The 21665-nt window shown below is 36.5% G+C and overlaps 1 protein-coding gene across 1 annotated transcript; it reads left to right on the top strand.

Annotated features, from left to right (window-relative positions):
* Window positions 1–5954: 5954 nt before the first annotated feature.
* LOC147607661 (pathogenesis-related thaumatin-like protein 3.7) lies at window positions 5955–6600 on the top strand. The gene is made up of 2 exons (XM_086790792.1): window positions 5955–6012; window positions 6146–6600. The coding sequence occupies exons 1-2, from the start codon at window positions 5955–5957 to the stop codon at window positions 6598–6600; spliced, it is 513 nt and encodes a 170-aa protein (XP_086646918.1).
* Window positions 6601–21665: the final 15065 nt, after the last annotated feature.

Below are 21665 nucleotides of genomic sequence, written 5' to 3'. Positions count from 1 at the left end.
CGGTGGCAAAGAACTTGACGGACGTCGCCAGAGCAGTTAGACTTCGTTAAATGCAATTCTCTCTCTCTCTCTCTCTCTCTCTCTCTCTCTCTCTCTCTCTCTCTCTCTCTCTCTCTCTCTCTCTCGTGTGCACGCAAAGATGGAGATGGAGATATTTTCATCTCTCGATCAGTGTGCCAGATATTGAGATTCTGACACCATAGAAATTTTCTATGCATCGAGAAAAAAATTCCTATCCTGAGGAATTTTCAAGAGCCTTTGTGGATCACAAGCTATTATTTTTTTCCATGTTGGGGAGCCGTTAGGAGCCATAGTGATGAATAAAGTATTCTTCTCATATGGTGTCACACCTTTTTAATAAATCCTTAGCAACTTTTTGGTTCTAAAAGTGGGTATTATACACAAAACCGCCTAGTTTTGCATGCAATGCCACTCGTCCCCTCACTCATCACTCATCTCTCTCACTCTCTACTCACCCCACCCGCTCTCTTGTTCACTCCCCCTTGCTTTATCATGTCAAAGTTTGAGGATTTATCATGTTTTGTAATTTCTCGAGAGGTTCTCGAGAGCTATGGACACCTCATTGTAACTGGAGAATCCATGAAGCAATAGTGTCCAAAGCTACAACACCTTTACGGGCGCCCGTAAAGGTGTGACAGAGTAATTATGGTTATTCTCGCTTCAAGAGTGTGTGGTAGCAAGTTAGGATGAAGTCCTAAGTGATGTACTTCATGGACATATTATGAGAGAGGTCACAAGAAGGTTGTCAACATATTTATGCCATCTTAGTTAAAAAAAATTAATGAAAACAATCTTGTATTAATATATAGCCTCTTATAACGAAAGCTAATGAATTACTCAATATTTTTTATTTTTTGAAACCAAAAATAAAAAATAATATCTAAAAATAAAAAAAACTTCAATGAATATTTTTTGGCTATATTACAATTGAACTTTGATAAAAATACATATTAAATAGTATTAATAGATTTAACAAGTATTTTAATACATAAAATTATCATTTTATGATTTGTACTTTCTTGCAAGGCTCTTGTCTTTATGTGCAATTTTTATAAGCTCAAAGCAAAGATATAATACCTTATCCAATTGGCTATTTAGCCTGAAGAAAAATCTAATACAAAAATTGACATAATAGAAAGTTTGTATTCTAGTTTGGAAACTAGCTATTTAGTGTTTTTTAAAAAAGAATACTTAAAAATTAAATCTCCTTTTTAGGCTACGGAATTGAATTATCTATGTTCTTTGCTCAGGGGGGGGTCACTCGTCGGTAGCATGTAGCATAACAAGTGCGTGCACGGAGGGGGATATATTTAATAGGGGTATTCACACGTTTTATACATGAAAGAGGGGCTTTCAAATACATGTTCTTTATGTGTTTACACGTAGATGTTATATAGAGTGACCCCCTGGGGTGTTTGAGACTGAAAACCCACTTGATTATTCATTATTTGGTCTAATATTCTTGAAAAGGATCCTTTAATAATTTTACTTTGACAAAAAATTCACACATATGTTACCCAAATTTGTGTTTTTTTTTAAGTCAAAACTTGTCTTCATCCTAGTTTCTTGTCCTATTTTGCTGAAAATAGGTGATAATAAATACTTACCTTTTTTGCAGTCATTTATGTAGTGCCCTAGTTTCCTACAATAGTGACACTTGCCCTTCTCTTTAGGCTTAACACCTTCTTTCTCTATATCCTTACTTGAGGATTCTGATTTTGGCTTATAGCCACCATGCAAAGAAGCTTTACCTTTGCCTTTCTGGCAACAAAATCTTGGTCTCACCAACTCGCATAACAGATTTGTTTTGCCTCTAGAATGCGTATTGAAACCAGCTCATCAAATGTAAGGGCATTTGGATTTCCCTTCATCATGAGTCTAACGGTAGAGGTAAAACTTTGATAAGCAATAATTGAGAACTTTGGGCACCAATGTACTATCACAATATATCTCATCGACACTAGCGAGCTGCTCCTTAAAATCTTTGATCTTGGTCAAGAAGTTATCCATTGAGTCTCCCTCATTCATGTGATCAGAATCCAGCTGTTTGCGCAGATATGTAACATGTGCTTCATTGCACACCTAGTATAATACAATGCTCAAGTGTATCCCATGCCTATTTTGAAGTCTTACATGAGGACTGAATATGAGGAATAATGCTTCGCTTCAGAGAAAGTGTAAGCAATGCATGCATCTCTTCCATCCCATCTCATTTGAGCAGCAGTGGTGGGAGGTACTGGTGGTGTATGTGGAGGAGCCACATCTGTATCAGATTTTACTTTAGATATGCCTGTAGCACCTAGTTGCACTAGTAGTTGTGAAACAGGATGAGTTTCACTACCACTGACCACATTCCAAAGTCCTTTAGCAACCAGTACATGCCTCATCATATAGGACCACAATGGGTAGTTAGTCCTATCAAGTTTGTCCTCAGTAGACAACATGTTGAATACATCACTATTGCCAACCATGACTATCTACCAAATGCAAAAGCTTTCAACACACTCCAAGTATTGAGTATTTACTAAATGAAACCCCGAATGGCTACCAACTAACTGAATCACCTGCAAAGTGTATGAAAAATAACACAGAGTAGAGAATAGAGTGTTACTAGGGTATGATGATTGATGTTGTTGAAGACACTGTAGATGCTACTGCACACCATTTTGTTTTGCCGGGCTGCACAGCCCAAACACCCAAAATCGATCAGAACCAATCCAAAATGACGCCTCTCTAGAACGTTTGCGGAAACCTTGCGGTGCCCAAAACATGCCCAAATCGCACCGCAGATCCCAAAAATTTTCTATACATTGTATACAACACACTACAGTATATACCTTCTTCTCCTAAGAGGAAATCTAAATCCAAGACAAAAAAACAAGGTCATGAGGAGATCAAGTGTCAAGGAAGCTAGCTCTGATACCGATTATTTAAATTAGGGTTAGGGTTACAACAATACACACACACAAGATAGAGAAGCTTGAGAGCAAACAAACTCACTAGATTAGAATGAGAAAATGTGTGCCAGATACAAAAGAGAAGTACACACACCAAAATGAGTAGATAAGAGGGTGTACATACGAACGGGGGAAAAAACCTCCTAGTGAGGGAAAAAGTGCCCCGATGGTCCTAAGTGTATTCACACGCATCACTATGATATAATGCTACATCTCTCTCTCTCTCTCTCTCTCTCTCTGTCTCTCTCTCTCTCTCTCTCTCTCTCTCTCTCTCTCTCTCTCTCTCTCTCTCGCACACATGCACAATGCACATGTAAAGAAAAATTAGCATATTTATAGATTCTCTTCTATTTTTGACCAAAAAAAATTTAACACCAGTCTTGTAGGTTAACATGAGATAAAAGTGTCCTTTTTAGGGCAAAAAATAATAATTTTCATGACTTACACATAAACAAAAGGGTTCCATCCTTTAAGTTTCATAATAACTAGGACTAGAATGACATGTAAAAAATAAATTTATAGATAAAGATGTTTCCTAAGACATGATTCTTGACATCTTAAGGTGCACTACTCATTTTTTGCCCACGTTTGTTGAGCTAGTTTTTCATCTACTACAAATACAACCCTTCAAAAAATCTAACTTGGAAAAAAAAACATTTTTAACATAGTCATTATTATATATAGATTCAAGATTATGCATTAAACTCTAGAGGAAATTTTGTTTACATCTATTTAAAATTTAATAACTTTATGTCTGTTGATACTTACAAAAAGGTTGTCAACATATTTATGCCATCTTAGTTGAAATAGTCATTATTACATATAGATTCAAGTTTATGCATTAAATTCTAGAGGAGAGTTTCTTTACATCGATTTAAAATTCAAAAAATTTATGCTTGTTGACACACTCACAAGAAGGTTGTCAACATATTTATGCCATCTTAGTTTAAAAAAATTAATGAAAACAATCTTGTATTAATATATAGCCTCTTATAAAGAAAGCTAATGAATTACTCAATATTTTTAATTTTTTGAAACTAAAAATAAGAAACAATATCTAAAAATTAATAAAAACTTCAATGAATATTTTTTGGCTGTATTACAATTGAACTTTGATAAAAATACATATTAAATAGTATTAATAGATTTAATATATAAAATTATCATTTTATGATTTGTACTTTCTTGCAACACTCTTGTCTTTATGTGCAATTTTTATAAGCTCAAAGCAAAGATATAATACCTTATCCAATTGGATATTTAGCCTGAAGAAAAATCTAATACAAAAATTGACATAATAGAAAGTTCGTATTCTAGTTTGAAAACTAGCTATTTAGTGTTTTTTTAAAAAGAATACTTAAAAATTAAATCTCCTTTTTAGGCTACGGAATTGAATTATCTATGTTCTTTGCTTAGGGGGGGGTCACTCGGTAGCATGTAGCATAACAGGTGCGTGCACGGAGGGGGATATATTTAATAGGGGTATTCACACGTTTTATACATGAAAGAGGGGCTTTTAATAAATACATGTTCTTTATGTTTTTACACGTAGGTGTTATATAGAGTGACCCCCTGGGGTTTTTGAGACTGAAAACCCACTTGATTATTCATTATTTGGTCTAATATTCATGAAAAGGATCCTTTAATAATTTTACTTTGACAAAAAATTCACACATATGTTACCCAAATTTGTGTTTTTTTTAAGTCAAAACTTGTCTTCATCCTAGTTTCTTGTCCTATTTTGCTGAGTGTAAAATAGGTGATAATAAATACTTGTTTTCTCTATTTGTGGGGATTCATAATGGCTAAACTTGAATCTCTCCATGAAACTTCAAGTTAGTATAAGAAAATAAGTTATGCTTTGAGTTATCAAACTCTTCAAACAATGCTAGTAAAAGGACATTAAGGTTTCTTGCTAAAAGACTAGTGTTAAAAGAAAGATTTTTAGAGACTACGCATAAACAAATTACTCCTCAGAAAGATATCAATGATCTTTTATTATTAGAAAAACGAACTATAACTATTCAAGAATTAGTTGAAGGTAGTGGCTATCCAAGAATTATTTCAATGTTGACATATTCAACAGTAACTTTTGATGCTATTTTATCTAATTAATATAAATTGATGAAATGCTAGCTAGGTAGATTTGTATATAATGTATTTTGCTTGAGAGCATTTTATAAAAAGCAATCCTATCTCTTATCTAGTATAATTTTTCTACATTCATTCCTACGGGATTCCAAGTCAATTGATCGTGTTTCTTCTTATCTACCAAAGGTGTTAATCTATATAGCTATTCAAACCGTTGACTTTGACGTCTATATAAGAAATTTTTGTTACATTAACAACTAGGAAGTTTGATATATACATTTTTGTAGCAAAGACTAGCAAAGTCTTCTTCTTTTTTTTTTCTTGAATCTAGCCTTGTGTCACAAGTTCCTTTTGAATTTAGAGGCATGGCTAGAATTTGAAGATTGGAGTTTCCTTCCCAGGGGGTCAACATCTCCACCACAAGAAGAAGAATGGGAAAAAAAAGTTGCGCTTCAAAAGAAAGGAAAGTTTTTAATAAAACATGGTAGCCTCCTAGAGAGTTCCATTCTTGACTGAGGCTATCATCATATACTTGGTAGGTATGCTGTGTGTGCGCGGCGTGGTAGCGATTGGGTCTGCAGAGTCCCATTTGATCTGGTTGTCTTCATGGAGAAAACCAAAATTGGGGAACATATTCTCAATAGCAGCTGTGTCGTAACTCCTCTCTCTTCAATCGTGAAACGGAAAGTTGAGAAAAAGGATCACGAACGTGTTGAAAAAGGAGGCGCACTTCATGAAACCAGGCAAATGACCCGCCCCTGCAAGAAAATAGAAGCCTAAAATGCACGCATAGATTGCCTATATAAACAGAGCTGCGCGACAAGGTGATTCCACAAAACACACCAATTTTAGCTGAATTTGGCGGAGGCAGCAGCAGCAGCAGCCATGGCTAGAGTGCAGGCGATACTGTGTGTAATGGTGACTTGCTGCTTCATTAGCTTCGGTAAGGCACCTATAATGATGAGTGTTAGAAACTGGCTTGTATTGATCTCTGTGTGTGTGTGTGTGTGTGTGTACTATGCGCGCTTGGTTTGACGTGAATGACGTCGTCTGCTGTCGTTACTTGCATATTGCAGAGATGATGAGAGCGGAGGCAACGACAATACGCATGCACAACCAGTGCAGCTCCACGGTGTGCTTCAAGTATTGGGTGCCCAACGTGGGCGGAGCGTGCTCGGAGCAAGGCCCAGGCGGCACATGGTCGGTGGGCGCCTCGGGGAGCTGGGTGGGGGGCACCATGTGGGCGATTACAAACACGGGGTGCGGCGGGCAGGCTTGCAACACAGGGCCTCCCTCCGGCGTCACGCAATTCGAGATCACGGTCGATAGCAGCGGCGGCAACGACTACTACGACATTTCCAAAATCGCCGGCTATAACGGCGCCATGAGTGCAGTTCCCACCAACGGCAACTGCCCCACCGTCGAGTGCACTGCCGCCAACTCCGGCGCCTGCTACTACAACGGAGGCCCCGACGAGACCAAGGCCTGCGCCACGGGCACCGACTACGACGTCTACATGTGCGCCTCATGAGCTCCATGCCACTTGTGTTATGCATGCATGCCCTTTACTAAATAATGTGGAGGTCCTTTGGAAAACTCATAGTAATAGGGGCGCAAAAAAATAAAAAATGGCCAACAGAACAAAAGCTAACCTTATTAGCATTTTAAAATAAAATTGTTTACAGAAGATGCACAAAGCTCTCTCTCTCTCTCTCTCGCAGTTGACTGGGATCGAGAGAATTTCTCCTCTCTATGACCGAAAGCTCTCTCTCTCTCTCTCTCTCTCTCTCTCTCTCTCTCTCTCTCTCTCGCCTACACACATGTCTCTGACCATCAAAAGAGTGATCGATCGGACCACACTAGACGGAGTGGTATCTCACACATGATTCCAAAAAGTTCGACCGGTGGCAAAGAACTTGACGGACGTCGCCAGCACTTAGACGTCATTAAATGCAATTCTCTCTCTCTCTGTCTCTCTCTCTCTCTCTCTCTCTCTCTCTCTCTCGCGAAGATGGAGATGGAGATATTTTCATCTCTCGATTAGTGCTAGATATTGAGATTCTGACACCATAGAAATTTTCTATGCATCGAGAAAAAAATTCCTATCATGAGATGAATTTTCAAGAGCCTTTGTGGATCACAAGCTATTATTTTTTTCCATGTTGGGGAGCCGTTAGGAGCCATAGTGATTAATAAAGAAGTCTTCTCATATGGTGTCACACCTTTCTAATAAATCCTTAGCTACATTTTGCTTCTAAAAGTGAGGTTTTTCCTTTCAAAATATGTTTTCCTAATTTATAAATAGCACATCTCACCATTACACTAAGCAATTATATGTGCTTTAGAGGGGGGTCATCAATGGAAATTTAACCCTCTCTATTAACGAGATAATGAAATAGAATGAGAGAGAGAGAGAGAGAGAGAAAGCTGTTTGGCCCATTAAAGCTATATTATTCATGCCATATGAATTAGAGGCTTGGTATTTTGAATCATTAATTTGGATTATGATTGGGATGTGTAACATGTTTACTATGATTTAGAGTCTTTAAATTGTCATTCAATTTTACAAATACTCACTAAATGCTCTCCTTTAAATTTTACTAATAATTGTTGTAGACATGTCTTTGAAACCACCAATCGTCAAAAGATCCTAACATTGGCTCTTAAAGCATCCAAAACAGTCCTTACATGCATCAAGTGCTCCCAAAAACCAAACCCGGAAAAACCTCCCTCGCCCGAAAAGCATGGGCAATTCCTCCACGATATTTTTACTCTAACATAGTCAAGGTCATTACTGACCAAACTGATCCGACCGAACTCGTAATAAGTCACTTGGTCAGATCAAGGAAGAAACTTGCACTTGGATCATCGAGACCAATGCTTTTTTCCCCATCGAGAGGCACAGCCGTTGATTCTTTTCCATAGAACAATCACTATCTGAGATTTACTTCATCTATTGTACTATAACAGAATTGAGTCTCATTTTACGGGTCCATTAGTCCAGCCTAACCCCATCCAGTCCCATGGCTTAGCCAACCATCCAACCACTGTAGTGATGGGATCCAATTAGGAATTTGGTTAGGTTTTGTCCTGGGTAACCAGGGAAAATAGCTCACAGACTCCCTAGCCAGATATTATTGCAAACCTAAAGCTAGTCACACCACTTACACACCCAATATGAAATTGCCTTTTTCGCAGATTCACTTATCTTTAAAACAGTCTTTTAATGAAACCATAGTATCAATGATGATAATCCTCCACAAAAATCTCCGGTTGAATCCTAATTTCCAATCATTTCTAATTTACCTCTTGTTTTGCTTGGTTCTTTAGTCATTGGAGAGGCCCCCACCCAATCAATTGGTTAGTATGTTGAGAAAGGCTCCAAAGAAGGTTGAAGAGAGAGAGAAACTCCATTCTCTCCAAATTGTAGAGGATAATAGAAAATATCATTATTTCAGTATAATACTGGCATGGTATAGTTCTCATATTTTTTAACAAAGGGCTAAAGATCTATTTATAGGTGAGAGAGGCCTCTAACCAAGTCCTCTATTTATAGGTGAGAGAGGCCTCTAACCAAGTCCAACTAGTTTCTAGAATTTTCCAAGTTCAGTTTGGCTGAATTTGGACTTTGGACCTAGTTTGGCTCCCTTTTGATTTGGTTTGATCCAGGAGAGAGGAGAGATAAAAATATCACAATATTTTTGAGTTTAAATTTTCTCCACACATGTGAAATAGGTGCCTCCTTGAAGAGCCCCCTTCTCCTTACCAAGGTGTCAAAAATGTGTCATTATACCCAAAATATCTCATTTTTTAGTAATATTCATAGTTTTTTACTAATAAACCTTGTACTCAGTCAACTCTTCATCTTATGTGGGCATTTACTCATTTTTGGGTATTTTTCTTTTTTAAAGTGGATTTATCTCCTCTCCACTCTTGGATTGATCCTATTGGCCCCCATAGGAACCTTAATTGGACCATAATCCAAAATTTTTTGAAGATCTAGACCCTTAGGCTAAGTTTCTTTATACATATTTTTAATTAATTCCAATTGCACATTGGAAAGTTCTTTTTGAATTTATGTTTCAAGGGAAACCATTTTAGACACTAGGAGGATTTTTATATCAAAAAATATCTCAATTTTGGATTACCTCCCTCTAGACATTTTCTCTCTCCAAGCCAAAATAGGGCAAAACAGGATCTTTCTTTTATTTCAGAGAGGGGAATAATTATAAGGGAAAGTTCTTACACCTATACACCTCAAACGCTGAAGGGAGGAATCTTACATTAATTATAGTGTTTTTAGTAAACCTCTCTTTCTTGGAAAGATTAATCATCTTTATGGTTAGATCCTTGTTAGAAGGATGGTTAGACTTAATGATAAACTCATTATCTTAATTAAAACTCTAAGCTTGACAAGCTAGAGAAAAAGATTAGGTATTTTTATGATTTTAATCTAGTAAAAATGATGATTAATTCTTAAAGCTTGTTTAAGATTTAGAAAAATCCTATAAACTTATTTTAAAGTTGAAAGAGTGTTATGCTAACATTTTATATGAATTCTCCTATAGAAATGATGAATGGATGTTTTAAATCAAGAGAATTAATCATAATTATGATTATAATTATGTTATGAATGCATAAATAAAATTTTAACTTAAAAGAGGAGTTCCTATCACATTTTAATTATGTGTATTCATTTAAGTTAGAAAATGGCAAACTTTTCATGAAAAAAAAGAAAATTTTTATTTTTATGCATAAAATTAATAATACAAAAGAGAAATTCCCATCATATTCTAGGCCTATATATTTTTATGCAAAAAGAATGATTTTTATCATATTTATGAAAAATATTTTTATGATATTTATGCATAATTATTTAAATAAAGAAAGATGAATTTTTATTTTATTTATTTTTTCATGCATAAATTTAGATGCAAAAAGAGGAATTCCCATGATATTCAAGATATAAATATTTTAAAGATTAAAAGAAGAAATTCTGGCATATTTCAAAATATGGATATTTTTATTTATTTAAAAGAGGCATTTTCATCGTACTTTAAGTAGAAAAATGCATGAATTAAATTCGGTATTAAAAGAGAAGTTTTCACCATACTTTCATGTAGAAAAATATGGTATATTAATATGAAGGATCAAAATGAAGAAAAGAATATTTTAAGATATTTTCATGTGAATAAATCAATAAAATGATGTATGCATATTCATAAATGGATTATTGGAAGAAGAGTTATCTTTATAAAATTCCATTATTCTCGAATAGAACTATTTATAATTCTATTGTGACCAAGAAAGAATAAATTTTCATAATTTTGGATTTTTCTCTTATAATTAAAAATCATCGTTAATTTATCAGATAAATAGAAGAAAAATCCTTAAGAATCAAATCCGAGTAATTTATAGTAAGACCACAACCACGTGAGAATGGTGGGCCAGTAAGATGCTTGCCCATCTCTCGAACCATAAATTAAGTAAAACCTTGTGACCATTCCCATTTCTTCAGTAAGAAGAATGGATACCGGCCGATTTACAAAAGTTGTCCTTAGATCCAAAATCATTGTCAGAAATTCATTGAAATTGATGGGTGGATTACTCTGTTAAGAGATCCGTGATTTTTACTAAGAAAGTCTGTACTCGAGAAAAAGGGTCTTGTGGAATCAAATTCAACGGGAAATTATCACTTGCATAGAAACTCTGTTTTTTGAAAAGGACTCTTACACCAGAATGCTGGAGGAAGCATTTGGCCTATGGTTTAAACTAAGGAGAGTTTCGTTGCAACAGCTGGCAGGGAGTTATCAAAGGATGTCACTCGCGGTGGCAAAGCCTGCCAAGGTCTTGACTAGCCTCCATATGGTTAAAATGGTGTGCTTTCGGTACGATGGGCGAGTAGTACCGACTAAGTGATCCCTAAGTGAAGTGCTAGGACACCTAAGGAGGATCCTAGAGGGTCTGACCAGGCGATGCACGGGCTCGCGGGTTGCTAGGACACCCATGCATATGTCAAGGAAGATATGGGTAAAACAATGCACTGGATATTTTGGAGGATTATGATTCGAAATACGATGGTTTCATTTCAAGTCTTCTTTAAAGACTGCTGAATCTGTAAAAGGCAATTTCATATTGGGGGTGCGTAAGTGGTGTGTCTAAATTGTATTTTACATGAGCACTATCTAGGGGGCCTGGGAACTCTTTTCCCTAGTACCCGGGACAAAACTCAACCAAATTTCTATATAAAGGGATCCCACCAATACAGTGGTTGGGCGGTTGGCTAACCATGGCCGATTGGGGTTAGGCTAGATTGGTGGATTCCTACGATACAATTTAGATACATTCAAGTTGCTTTGGTTAGAATAAGTCTCAAGAAGATTCTTGTTATGTGGGAAAGAATCAGCGGGGACAGTGCCTCGCTTAAGGGGGAAGTGCAAGTCTCTTCCTTGATCTGGCCATGTGACCTACGGGTTCAGTCAGATTAGAAAGGATAATTAAGGCCTTGATGCGTTAGATAAATCTTCCCTTAGACGTTTCCCTGGTGGAATCGCTCGTGCTTTCCCGGGTGAGGAAGTTTTTTCTGATCTCGGTTTCGGAGGAGCCATCGGATGTTTCTCTTGTCTGGACATTAGTGGGGGCGAGGCCCCGAGTGGGAATCCCTGCCCTACGCTGTCGTGATGTGGGCGGTGTCGCTGGGAAAGTACGAGACTTCTAGCTGTGAGAGTAGGTATCAAACTCCACAAGGAAACTTACACACATAATTCTCCAAGGAGCATAGGACATATCCATTTTTTAATGACATAAACATGTGTCAATTCACCTCAATGCATCCTTGAATTCAGCCTGATGATTGCACATAAATTGTGTACCAAGTGCTTGTCCCTTTCCAAGCATAGATTCACTGGCTCCTTTTTCCAAATCCCTCAAACCAATCACATGTAGGCATATCATATTCTTCAAATATTTCCCACATACATGTGACCATTTACATTCCATACATCAAGTGACATCAATTCCATCATTCCAAGATATTTCTTTATCACCTGAAAACCTGCTTTTAAATTCCAACAACTCACAAACAAAAGACGATATATGGCATAACTATAACATGCTCACATGATTCTAAGAAATCCCATGACTTGCATTCCGAATCCATTTGGGTAGAAAACAAAATCAAATTTCTAGAATCCTTACTGCATTTTTGATGCCTTGATTCCACGTATTTTGATGCTTTGATACCACAACACTTCATATCCAAGTTTCTCTTGATTTATAAAACCTTTAAAGGTTTTTAGGCTTTACGATTTTCCAAATCGTAGGTAGGATAGTCAAATAAAATAATAATAAAAAAAACCATCACTTATCTGAAAGTAATAAGGCGAATTTCTCTTGAATTTTGCTAATTTCCATACGGTCGCTTTGCTGCAGACCGCGCAAGGCAGAATACATGTATATGACGAAAAGCATATCACTAGGTAGTACTCGTTTTGCTCTTCAATTCTAACTCCTACAAGCCATGAACAGTAGCCGCCAGCTTGGAATTAGAATCTCTGGTCGAAGGCGCCTCTGGTCTTTTTTTCTGCAGACGGTGATCTCTGATATGCCCCCCCCCCTCACTTCTCTGGTTTTTCCTTACTTTCCCGCAAGGAGTTCGCGCACCCCCCACTTTTGCAGCTATCTTCACGTATTTCCCCATTCGAAATTACTCATGCGCCACCTTTTTTATAGTTAAATATTTCTTCTTTTGCTGCCACGCAAGCTGCCCTCATAAGCTTCATATTCCTTCTATACCCATAATCACTTCTTTTATGCAAATATATCGACCAAGGCAACTAAGGCCTTCACATGCTTAACTTGCGGAACCTTCAACATCATGTATGTGCTTCAAGACACTACATCACCCATTGTTTTGCAACCTTGGGAGCTTCTTCATGATGAACATGGGCTTCATCTATAGTACCTTCCTTGAAAATTATGCATGAGTTCCATGTCACATTGATTTGGAAATGATGATGAAAAAGATCTTCATCCACATTGAGGGAAGTCCATATCATGCACATGGGTAGCCATTTATATCTTTCACATAGCCCTTTTACGAGCCACCCATACCATCATTTACATAGCCACACAGGCCAAGTATGTAACTAAGTGTTTCCAACTTACCCATGAGGTCTGAGTGTGAACAGAATCACCACCACCATACTCACAAGAGTCATTTTGAAATAGCTCTCACTAGCATAGCTGCCACTAGGTTCACCATCCATGGGCATAAAGATATTATTGAAGGGATCATTCTGCCTATGAGGATACACAAGAACTTTGAATGTGTGCAGTATCTTAATAAAGTTCTTCTTGTTTTGCTCATTCCACGATACCTCCAAAGGGTATTCTTTAAAACCATTCCTCATATCATACATGCTCTCACATCTCCATACATCTTGAGAAGGGTGTTCCCTACTGCAAGGCTTACCATAAGCATAAGGCTCCATATTTCACACCACACTCATATACAAAAGCTTCGAGACCTGACTCAGCCTCAGCTCGTCTTATTGAACCTCATTTACAATATGAACATATGTACATGGGCATCATATAATGACTCGTCATAGCACTTAATCCCATGCATCTAGATTTGCATTTGATAGTCTCATATGCATGGTTTCACACCATAGACGTGCCATGGCACGACAACGCGCGAGAGGCTGCTACCACTGCTTCCGCTGCCAACGCCCCGAAGGAGCCCACGCAAAGGGGACAGGGTTCTCACAATCGATGCTGTTGAAGACACTGTAGATGCTACTGCACACCAATTTTTTATCGTGCAGAACCCAAACACCCAAAATCGAGCAGAACCAATCCAAAATGATGCCTCTCCTTAACGTTTGTAGAAACCTTGTGGTGCCCAAAACCTACCCAAATCATGCTGTGGATCCCAAAAATGTTGTATTCTTTGTATACAACACACTACAATATATACCTTCTTCTCCTAAGAGGGTATCTTAATCCGAGACAGAAAAACAGGGTTGTGAGAGGAGGGAGGTAAACTACTAGATCCAGTGTCAAAGGAAGCTAGCTTTGATACCAATTGTTGAAATTAGGGTTCGGGTTACAACAATGCACACACACAAGATATAGAAGTTTGAGAGCAAACAAACTCACTAGATTAGAATGAACAAATTGTGCCAGATACAAAAGATAAGAACACACCCCAAAATGAGTAGATAAGAGGGTGTACATACGCGCATGGGAAAAAAAACCTCCTAGTGAGGGAAAAAGTGCCCTGACGGTCCTAATAAGTGTGTTCACACACATCACTACCATATAATGCTACATCTCTCTCTCTCTCTCTCTCTCGCACACATGCACAATGCACATGTAAAGAAAAATTAGCACATTTATAGATTCTCTTCTATTTTTGACCAAAAAAATTTAACACTAGTCTTGTAGGTTAACATGAGATAAAAGTGTCCTTTTTAGGGCTAAAAATAATAATTTTCATGACTTACACATAAACAAAGGGGTTCCATCCTTTAAGTTTCATAATAACTAGGATTAGAATGACATGTAAAAAATAAATTTATAGATAAAGATGTTTCCTAAGACATAATTCTTGACATCTTAAGGTGCACTACTCGTTTTTTGCCCACGTTTGTTGAGCTAGTTTTGCATCTACTACAAATACAACCCTTCAAAAAATCTAACTTGGAAAAAAGCACATTTTTAACATAGTCATTATTATATATAGATTCAAGATTATGCATTAAACTCTAGAGGAAATTTTGTTTACATCTATTTAAAATTTAATAACTTTATGTCTGTTGATACTTACAAAAAGGTTGTCAACATATTTATGCCATCTTAGTTGAAATAGTCATTATTACATATAGATTCAAGATTATGCATTAAATTCTAGAGGAGAGTTTCTTTACATCGATTTAAAATTCAATAAATTTATGCTTGTTCACATTCACACTCACAAGAAGGTTGTCAACATATTTATGCCATCTTAGTCAAAAAAAATTAATGAAAACAATCTTGTATTAATATATAGCCTCTTATAAAGAAAGCTAATGAATTACTCAATATTTTTTATTTTTTGAAACTAAAAATAAGAAATAATATCTAAAAATAAAAAAAACTTCAATGAATATTTTCTGGCTGTATTACAATTGAACTTTGATAAAAAATACATATTTAATAGTATTAATAGATTTAACAAGTATTTTAATATATAAAATTGTCCACTCAGGAGCCTTCTCGATAGTTCCTAGCTCATAGTACCCGGCAATATATTCACATATAAAAATCAAGATAGAATCTCCATTGAAGATCAGCAAGATCAACCAACAGATCCATATAAAAAATCCATGGACTCATCTGTTGAGGACCAGCAAGGTCAATCAACCAGATCCATGCCCGGTTTCAGAAAACAACTCTTACTCCTTGATCTATTATCTTCCATGCTGTACGTGTGGGTATCTTTGACGACCCAAAGCCCGAGCACCGTATGGTCAGCACCCTCTAGGATCCTTCGCAAGTCACCTAGCGCTTCACTCATAGGTCGCTTCCTTGGTCCCTCATCCACCGTACCGGAAGCTCACCATTTAAACCGCGGTTGGTCAAGACCTCGGCCGAGACCTTGCTACTTGAGACGTCCTCCATTGACTCTCCATCAGCTGTTGCGCCAATTAGGTCTCCACGACGTCATTCACAAGATGGTCAAAATGCTTCCCCAGCATTATTCACATAAAATAGTCCATACCAATTCATATGTATTCCTATTCTCATCCAATCACATCATTTTCCATCTCATCACATCTTTCCTATTCTCATCCAATTTATATGTATTCCTATTCTCATCCAATCACATCATTTTCCATCTCGTCACATCTTTCCTCATTTATCCTCATCACATCTCATCCACTCGCATCTACCCATATTCACATCCCATCACACCTCATCCATTCACATCACATCTCATTCATTCACATCACATCTCATTCATTCACATCTATCCTTTTTCAGATCACGTCACATATCATTCATTCACATCTATCTCAATTTACATCACATTCACTTCACATCTCATCCATTCACATCTATCTCAATTTACATCACATTCACTTCACATCTCATCTCATTCATTCTCATCCCGATTCACATCACATTACATCTCATCCATTCACTCACATCTATCTGATTCACATGGCATCACATCTCATTCATTCACTCACATCTATTTGATTCACATGGCATCACATCTCATTCACTCACTCACATCTATTTGATTCACATGGCATCACATCTCATTCATTCACATCTCGATTCACATCACAGTACATCTCATCCATTCATTTACATCTATCTGATTCACAGATCACATCTCATCACATCCCATCCATCCATTCACATCCATTACATCACATCACATCCATTCATGTCCATCATATTTATTTACATCACATCCATTTACACCCATCACATCACATTCATTCATATCCATCAAATTCTTTCTCATTACCATCCCATCACATACATTCTATCCATCACATTCATTCTCATTTTACCATCCCATCACATACATTCTATCCCATTACATCACATCACATCTATCCACATCATATTTCATTCATTCCGTCCACATTACATCACATCCGCATCATATCTCATTCATACACATCTCATCTCATTCATCCACATCTCATCTCATTTATCCACATCCATCCAACCATTCACATGTACGACTATCCACACCATATTAGTGAATTTGGGAATTTTCCAATTCCCATTTTTGAATACTTAAAAAAGGGGACATGGATAACATGTTTGTAAGTTTCTCAAAACCCTATCATATGACCTATCGTTGGAAAGCGCTTGAAAAATGGAATCTAAAGAGCTATAAAGCGCTCATTTTAGATTAGTGGTGTTCAAGTTATGGTTAATCCAAACTTTTGACCACGTGTCCCAAACTTGTGGGAAATTTCCATATTCCCCAATCCATTCACATGTACGACTATCCACATCTATCTATACATAATTCACATCTATCACTTCATATCCATATATATTTCATATTACATCACATCTCTTTACATCACACCACATCTTATCCGCATCTACATCACATTCAAATCCACATTCCCTTACATCACATCACATCTCATTCTCATCCACATCCACATCCATTCTTTCACAAACACATCCACATCCATTCTTTCACAACACATCCACATCCATTCTTTCACATACACATCCACATTCATTTACATCACATCCCATTCTTTCAAATACACATCCATATTCTTTACATCACATCACATTCTTTCAAATACACATCCACATCCATTCTTTCACATACACATACATATCCCTTCTTTCACATACACATCCACATCCACATCCATGTACTTCCCATCTCACCCTTTCACATATCCTCTCATCTCATCATCCACATCCACATCCATTTTCATTACATCACATCTTATAACATCCTATTTTCATCTTATCACATCCATTCACATCCTATAGCATCCCATTTATATATTATCACATCCATTCACATCCTATCACATCCCATATAGATCTTATCGCATCCCATTTACATCTTATCACATCCATTCACATCCTATCGCATTCCATTTATATCTTATCACATCCATTCACATCTTATCGCATTCCATTTACATCTTATCGCATCCTATTTTCATCTTATCACATCCATTTACATGCTATTCCCATTGAATAGCTTTTTCTAGTTTGATACCGATAATGGGACTTTTTCTAAATTTTTACCAATTGCTTGGCCTAATTAAAGGTTCTTTTTCTCGACAACTATTTCCATATTTCTTCTCAATTCCTCAATTGAATTATATTCAATATTCCTCTTTTGAATAAAAGAATTCATGGGATTTACAGAAATCAATTCTACCCATATTTTAACTTTTGATAAATAATCATAAATTGAATTACACTAAAAATTCCTCTTCTTCCCATTTAATTTCTTGGATCTCAATTACCATGGGAATTCCTCTTTTTGCATTTGATTATTTGCATTCCAATATCATCGGAATTCCTCTTTTATCATCAAATATTTTTGATAAAATAAATTCATCTAAAATAAAATATCCCTTATTTTAATATGCTAGGAATTTCTCTTTTTCCATCTAAATGATGGAATTCCAAATGTCATAGGAATTCCTCTTTTACCATTTAAATATTTCTCATAGATAAAATAAATTTATCTAAAATTTATCTTTGAATTTAAATAAAATATCCATTAATTCCAATATGCTAGGAATTTCTCTTTTCCCATCTAAATGATGGAATTCCAAATGTCATAGGAATTCCTCTTTTACCATTTAAATATTTCTCATAGATAAAATAAATTTATCTAAAATTTATCTTTGAAATTAAATAAAATATCCATTAATTCCAATATGCTAGGAATTTCTCTTTTCCCATCTAAATGATGGAATTCCAAATGTCATAGGAATTCCTCTTTTACCATTTAAATATTTTTCATCAATAAAATAAATTTATCTAAAATTTATCTTTGAATTTAAATAAAATATCCATTAATTCCAATATGCAAGGAATTTCTCTTTTTCCATCTAAATGATGGAATTCCAAATATGGTGGGAATTCCTCTTTCATCATAAAAATGAATTACTAGAAATTTCTCTTTTTGCTAATTACCTATTTATGCATAAACATTAAAATCATTTTTTTTATGGTTATTATGAGAATTATTCAATTAACCTAGGATGATTAATCCTAGAATATGGTAGGAAGTCCTCTTTTCATATTATGAATGAAAATGATTCATGTGTTAATTTTTCAAAAATTTTGCCATAGCTCCACTATTACTGATAATTTTTAATATTTTTGAAAGCATAAAGTTTAGTAATACCATATGATAGAATAACTATTATTTGGATCAATACCTAATTATAGGTTTGATTCCCAAGTTTTTCATAAATTAAATAGCATAAAAGAATTAAAAAGCCACTTCTTTGGCCGCCTCAAATTTGACAAGCATAGAATTTGCTTTTAGATTTGAGAATTGCTTCATGAGAAGCATCATTTGAATATAGAATAGGTCATAGGAATGGCTATTCTTTGGGAGAGAGAGAGATATGCTTTAAAAAAACATTTAATTTAAGCATAAATGGAAACTTTATAAAATTTATCATCACTAAAATTCTTTACAGAGTTTCAATTGCATTAAAGAGCCATTCAATTGAATACTTCTCAGGATTGAGAGGGGTTGAGAAGTGAGAAACATTTAGAGATTAAGAAAAAGACCATAAACTCACAATTTACCTCTTGTTTTGCTTGATTCTTTAGTCATTGGTGGAGAGGCCCCTACCCAATCAATTGGTTAGTATATTGAGGAAGGCTCCAAAGAAGATTGAAGAGAGAGAGAAACTCCATTCTCTCCAAATTGTAGAGGATTTGTAGAGGATAATAGAAAATATCATTATTTCAGTATAATACTCGCATGGTGGGAGAGGGCTAAAGATCTATTTATAGGTGAGAGAGGATTTTATTACAAAGGGCTAAAGATCTATTTATAGGTAAGAGAGGCCAAGTCCAACTAGTTTCTAGAATTTTCCAGGTTCAGTTTGGCTAAATTTGGACTCATATGGAATTCTTGACATAACACATGTTATGTTCCTTTTCTTACCATGACTGTAAAGTCAAATTCCAACAATAATAGCAACCATCGTGTGATTCTCCCTATGGTGCAAGGCTTATTCACTAGGTATAATAAGGTTTGATGGTCCACGAAGAATACGAATTTGTTTGCCAAGAGGTAATGTCGATATTTCTTGATGGCGTAAACCATGGCCAATCCTTCCCCCTCCGTGGTGGTGTAGTTCACCTCTGCATCGTTTAGCTGACGAGGACTAGTGAAGCAGACTGGATAGTCCAATTTGAACTCACGAGGCTGGGCTAGTATGCACCCAATATAGCAAAATTTGATGCATCAAATTGCCCGTGAAATATGAGATCCCAATTGGATGGTCATAGAATTGGCACGCTAGCCAATGCTTGCTTTAGTTGATCATATGTTTCCTGGCATTCCTCAGTCCATTCAAAGACAACGAGGAGCTTGTACAATGGTCTGGCAATTTTAGCATAGAAAATTATAAAGCGGGGATAATACCCCATGTGTATGGCTCATGAATCTTTGTACACACCCTTGTAATTGGTGGGTGGTGGCAGCTCCAATATCAGCTTGACCTTGCTATCATCCGTGGATACACCATTCTTTGAGACAATGTGTCCCAATATCACACCATGCTTGACCCGAAACTGACACTTTAAAGGGTTCAGGGATATGCGATATAACCGACATCGCTCAACTCTTTCCTCAAACAGGCCAGATGGTCTGCCCATCGAGAGTGTGGACACAGATTGCCAATGAATACCTCCGACCACTTGTGAAAGTGGTCCTTGAAGGCTGTGCACATCAACCGTTGAAAAGTTGCTAGGGCATTGGTGAGGCTGAAGGGCATAACCTTGTATGCAAATGTCCCCCACATTGTAACTGGAGAATCCATGAAGCAATAGTGTCCAAAGCTACAACACCTTTACGGGCGCCCGTAAAGGTGTGACAGAGTAATTATGGTTATTCTCGCTTCAAGAGTGTGTGGTAGCAAGTTAGGATGAAGTCCTAAGTGATGTACTTCATGGACATATTATGAGAGAGGTCATTGTAATAGCATTAGGCCTCTTATGAGCCTAAAGTGCCTGGCTAGCTATAGTTTAAGTGTGTGAACACTTATGGCCATGTATATAAGTGAATTTCTCTCATAATACAACATATTCTCCCATTGTGCAATTGAGTCTTGCTCTTGATAATATCTGTCTCTAATGCATGCTACTGAGTGTGTGTGAGTGAAGTGAGGTGAGAGGAGGGACGAGGACCCGTAGTGCAATGCCGCGGTGTGACAACGCGCACGGGAGACACAGTGGAATTGCTTCTCAAGGAGTTGTAGAGCTTGGAGACCTCAAGGGTTATGAGCTCGGCCATTGGAAAGAGCCATAACACCCCTTTAGGAGTTGTTGGTTGCTCCCTTTTCTCTACTTGGTCTAGCCCTTTGTGATTGATCCTTTGATCCCCAGATCAGTTTGGTCAATTTTTGACCATTTTTGGATCAGTTTAGTCCACTTTTTGGATCTAGTTGAAACAAGAGAGAGGAGAGATAAAAATATCTCATTATTTGGGAGTTTAAAAATTGCGCCTCCTTCATGAGGAGAATTCCCCCATACTGAGGTGTCAAAAATGCATCATTTCATCTAAATATCTCTCTTTTTTAACTATTAACCTTGTCCTTAGTCAACTCTTCATCTTATGTGAGTATTTACTCATTTTTGGGAGATTTTCCTTTTATTTCTCCATTTATCTCCTCCCTACATTTGGATGAATCTTATTGGTCCATAGGAATCTTAATTTAAAATTTCAAAAAAATCTTGACCCCTACGATAATGCCTCTTGAACAGATTATACTTAATTTCTAATGCACCTTCTGAAAATCTTTTTGAACTTCTGTTTCAGGGGAACTTATTTTAATAAGATGAGATATT

The sequence above is a fragment of the Cibotium barometz genome, chromosome 55 (genome assembly GCF_041138505.1).
Source record: "Cibotium barometz isolate CiBa-2024 chromosome 55, ASM4113850v1, whole genome shotgun sequence".
Taxonomy (NCBI): domain Eukaryota; kingdom Viridiplantae; phylum Streptophyta; class Polypodiopsida; order Cyatheales; family Cibotiaceae; genus Cibotium; species Cibotium barometz.
This window is presented reverse-complemented; position numbering and strand designations above follow the sequence as displayed.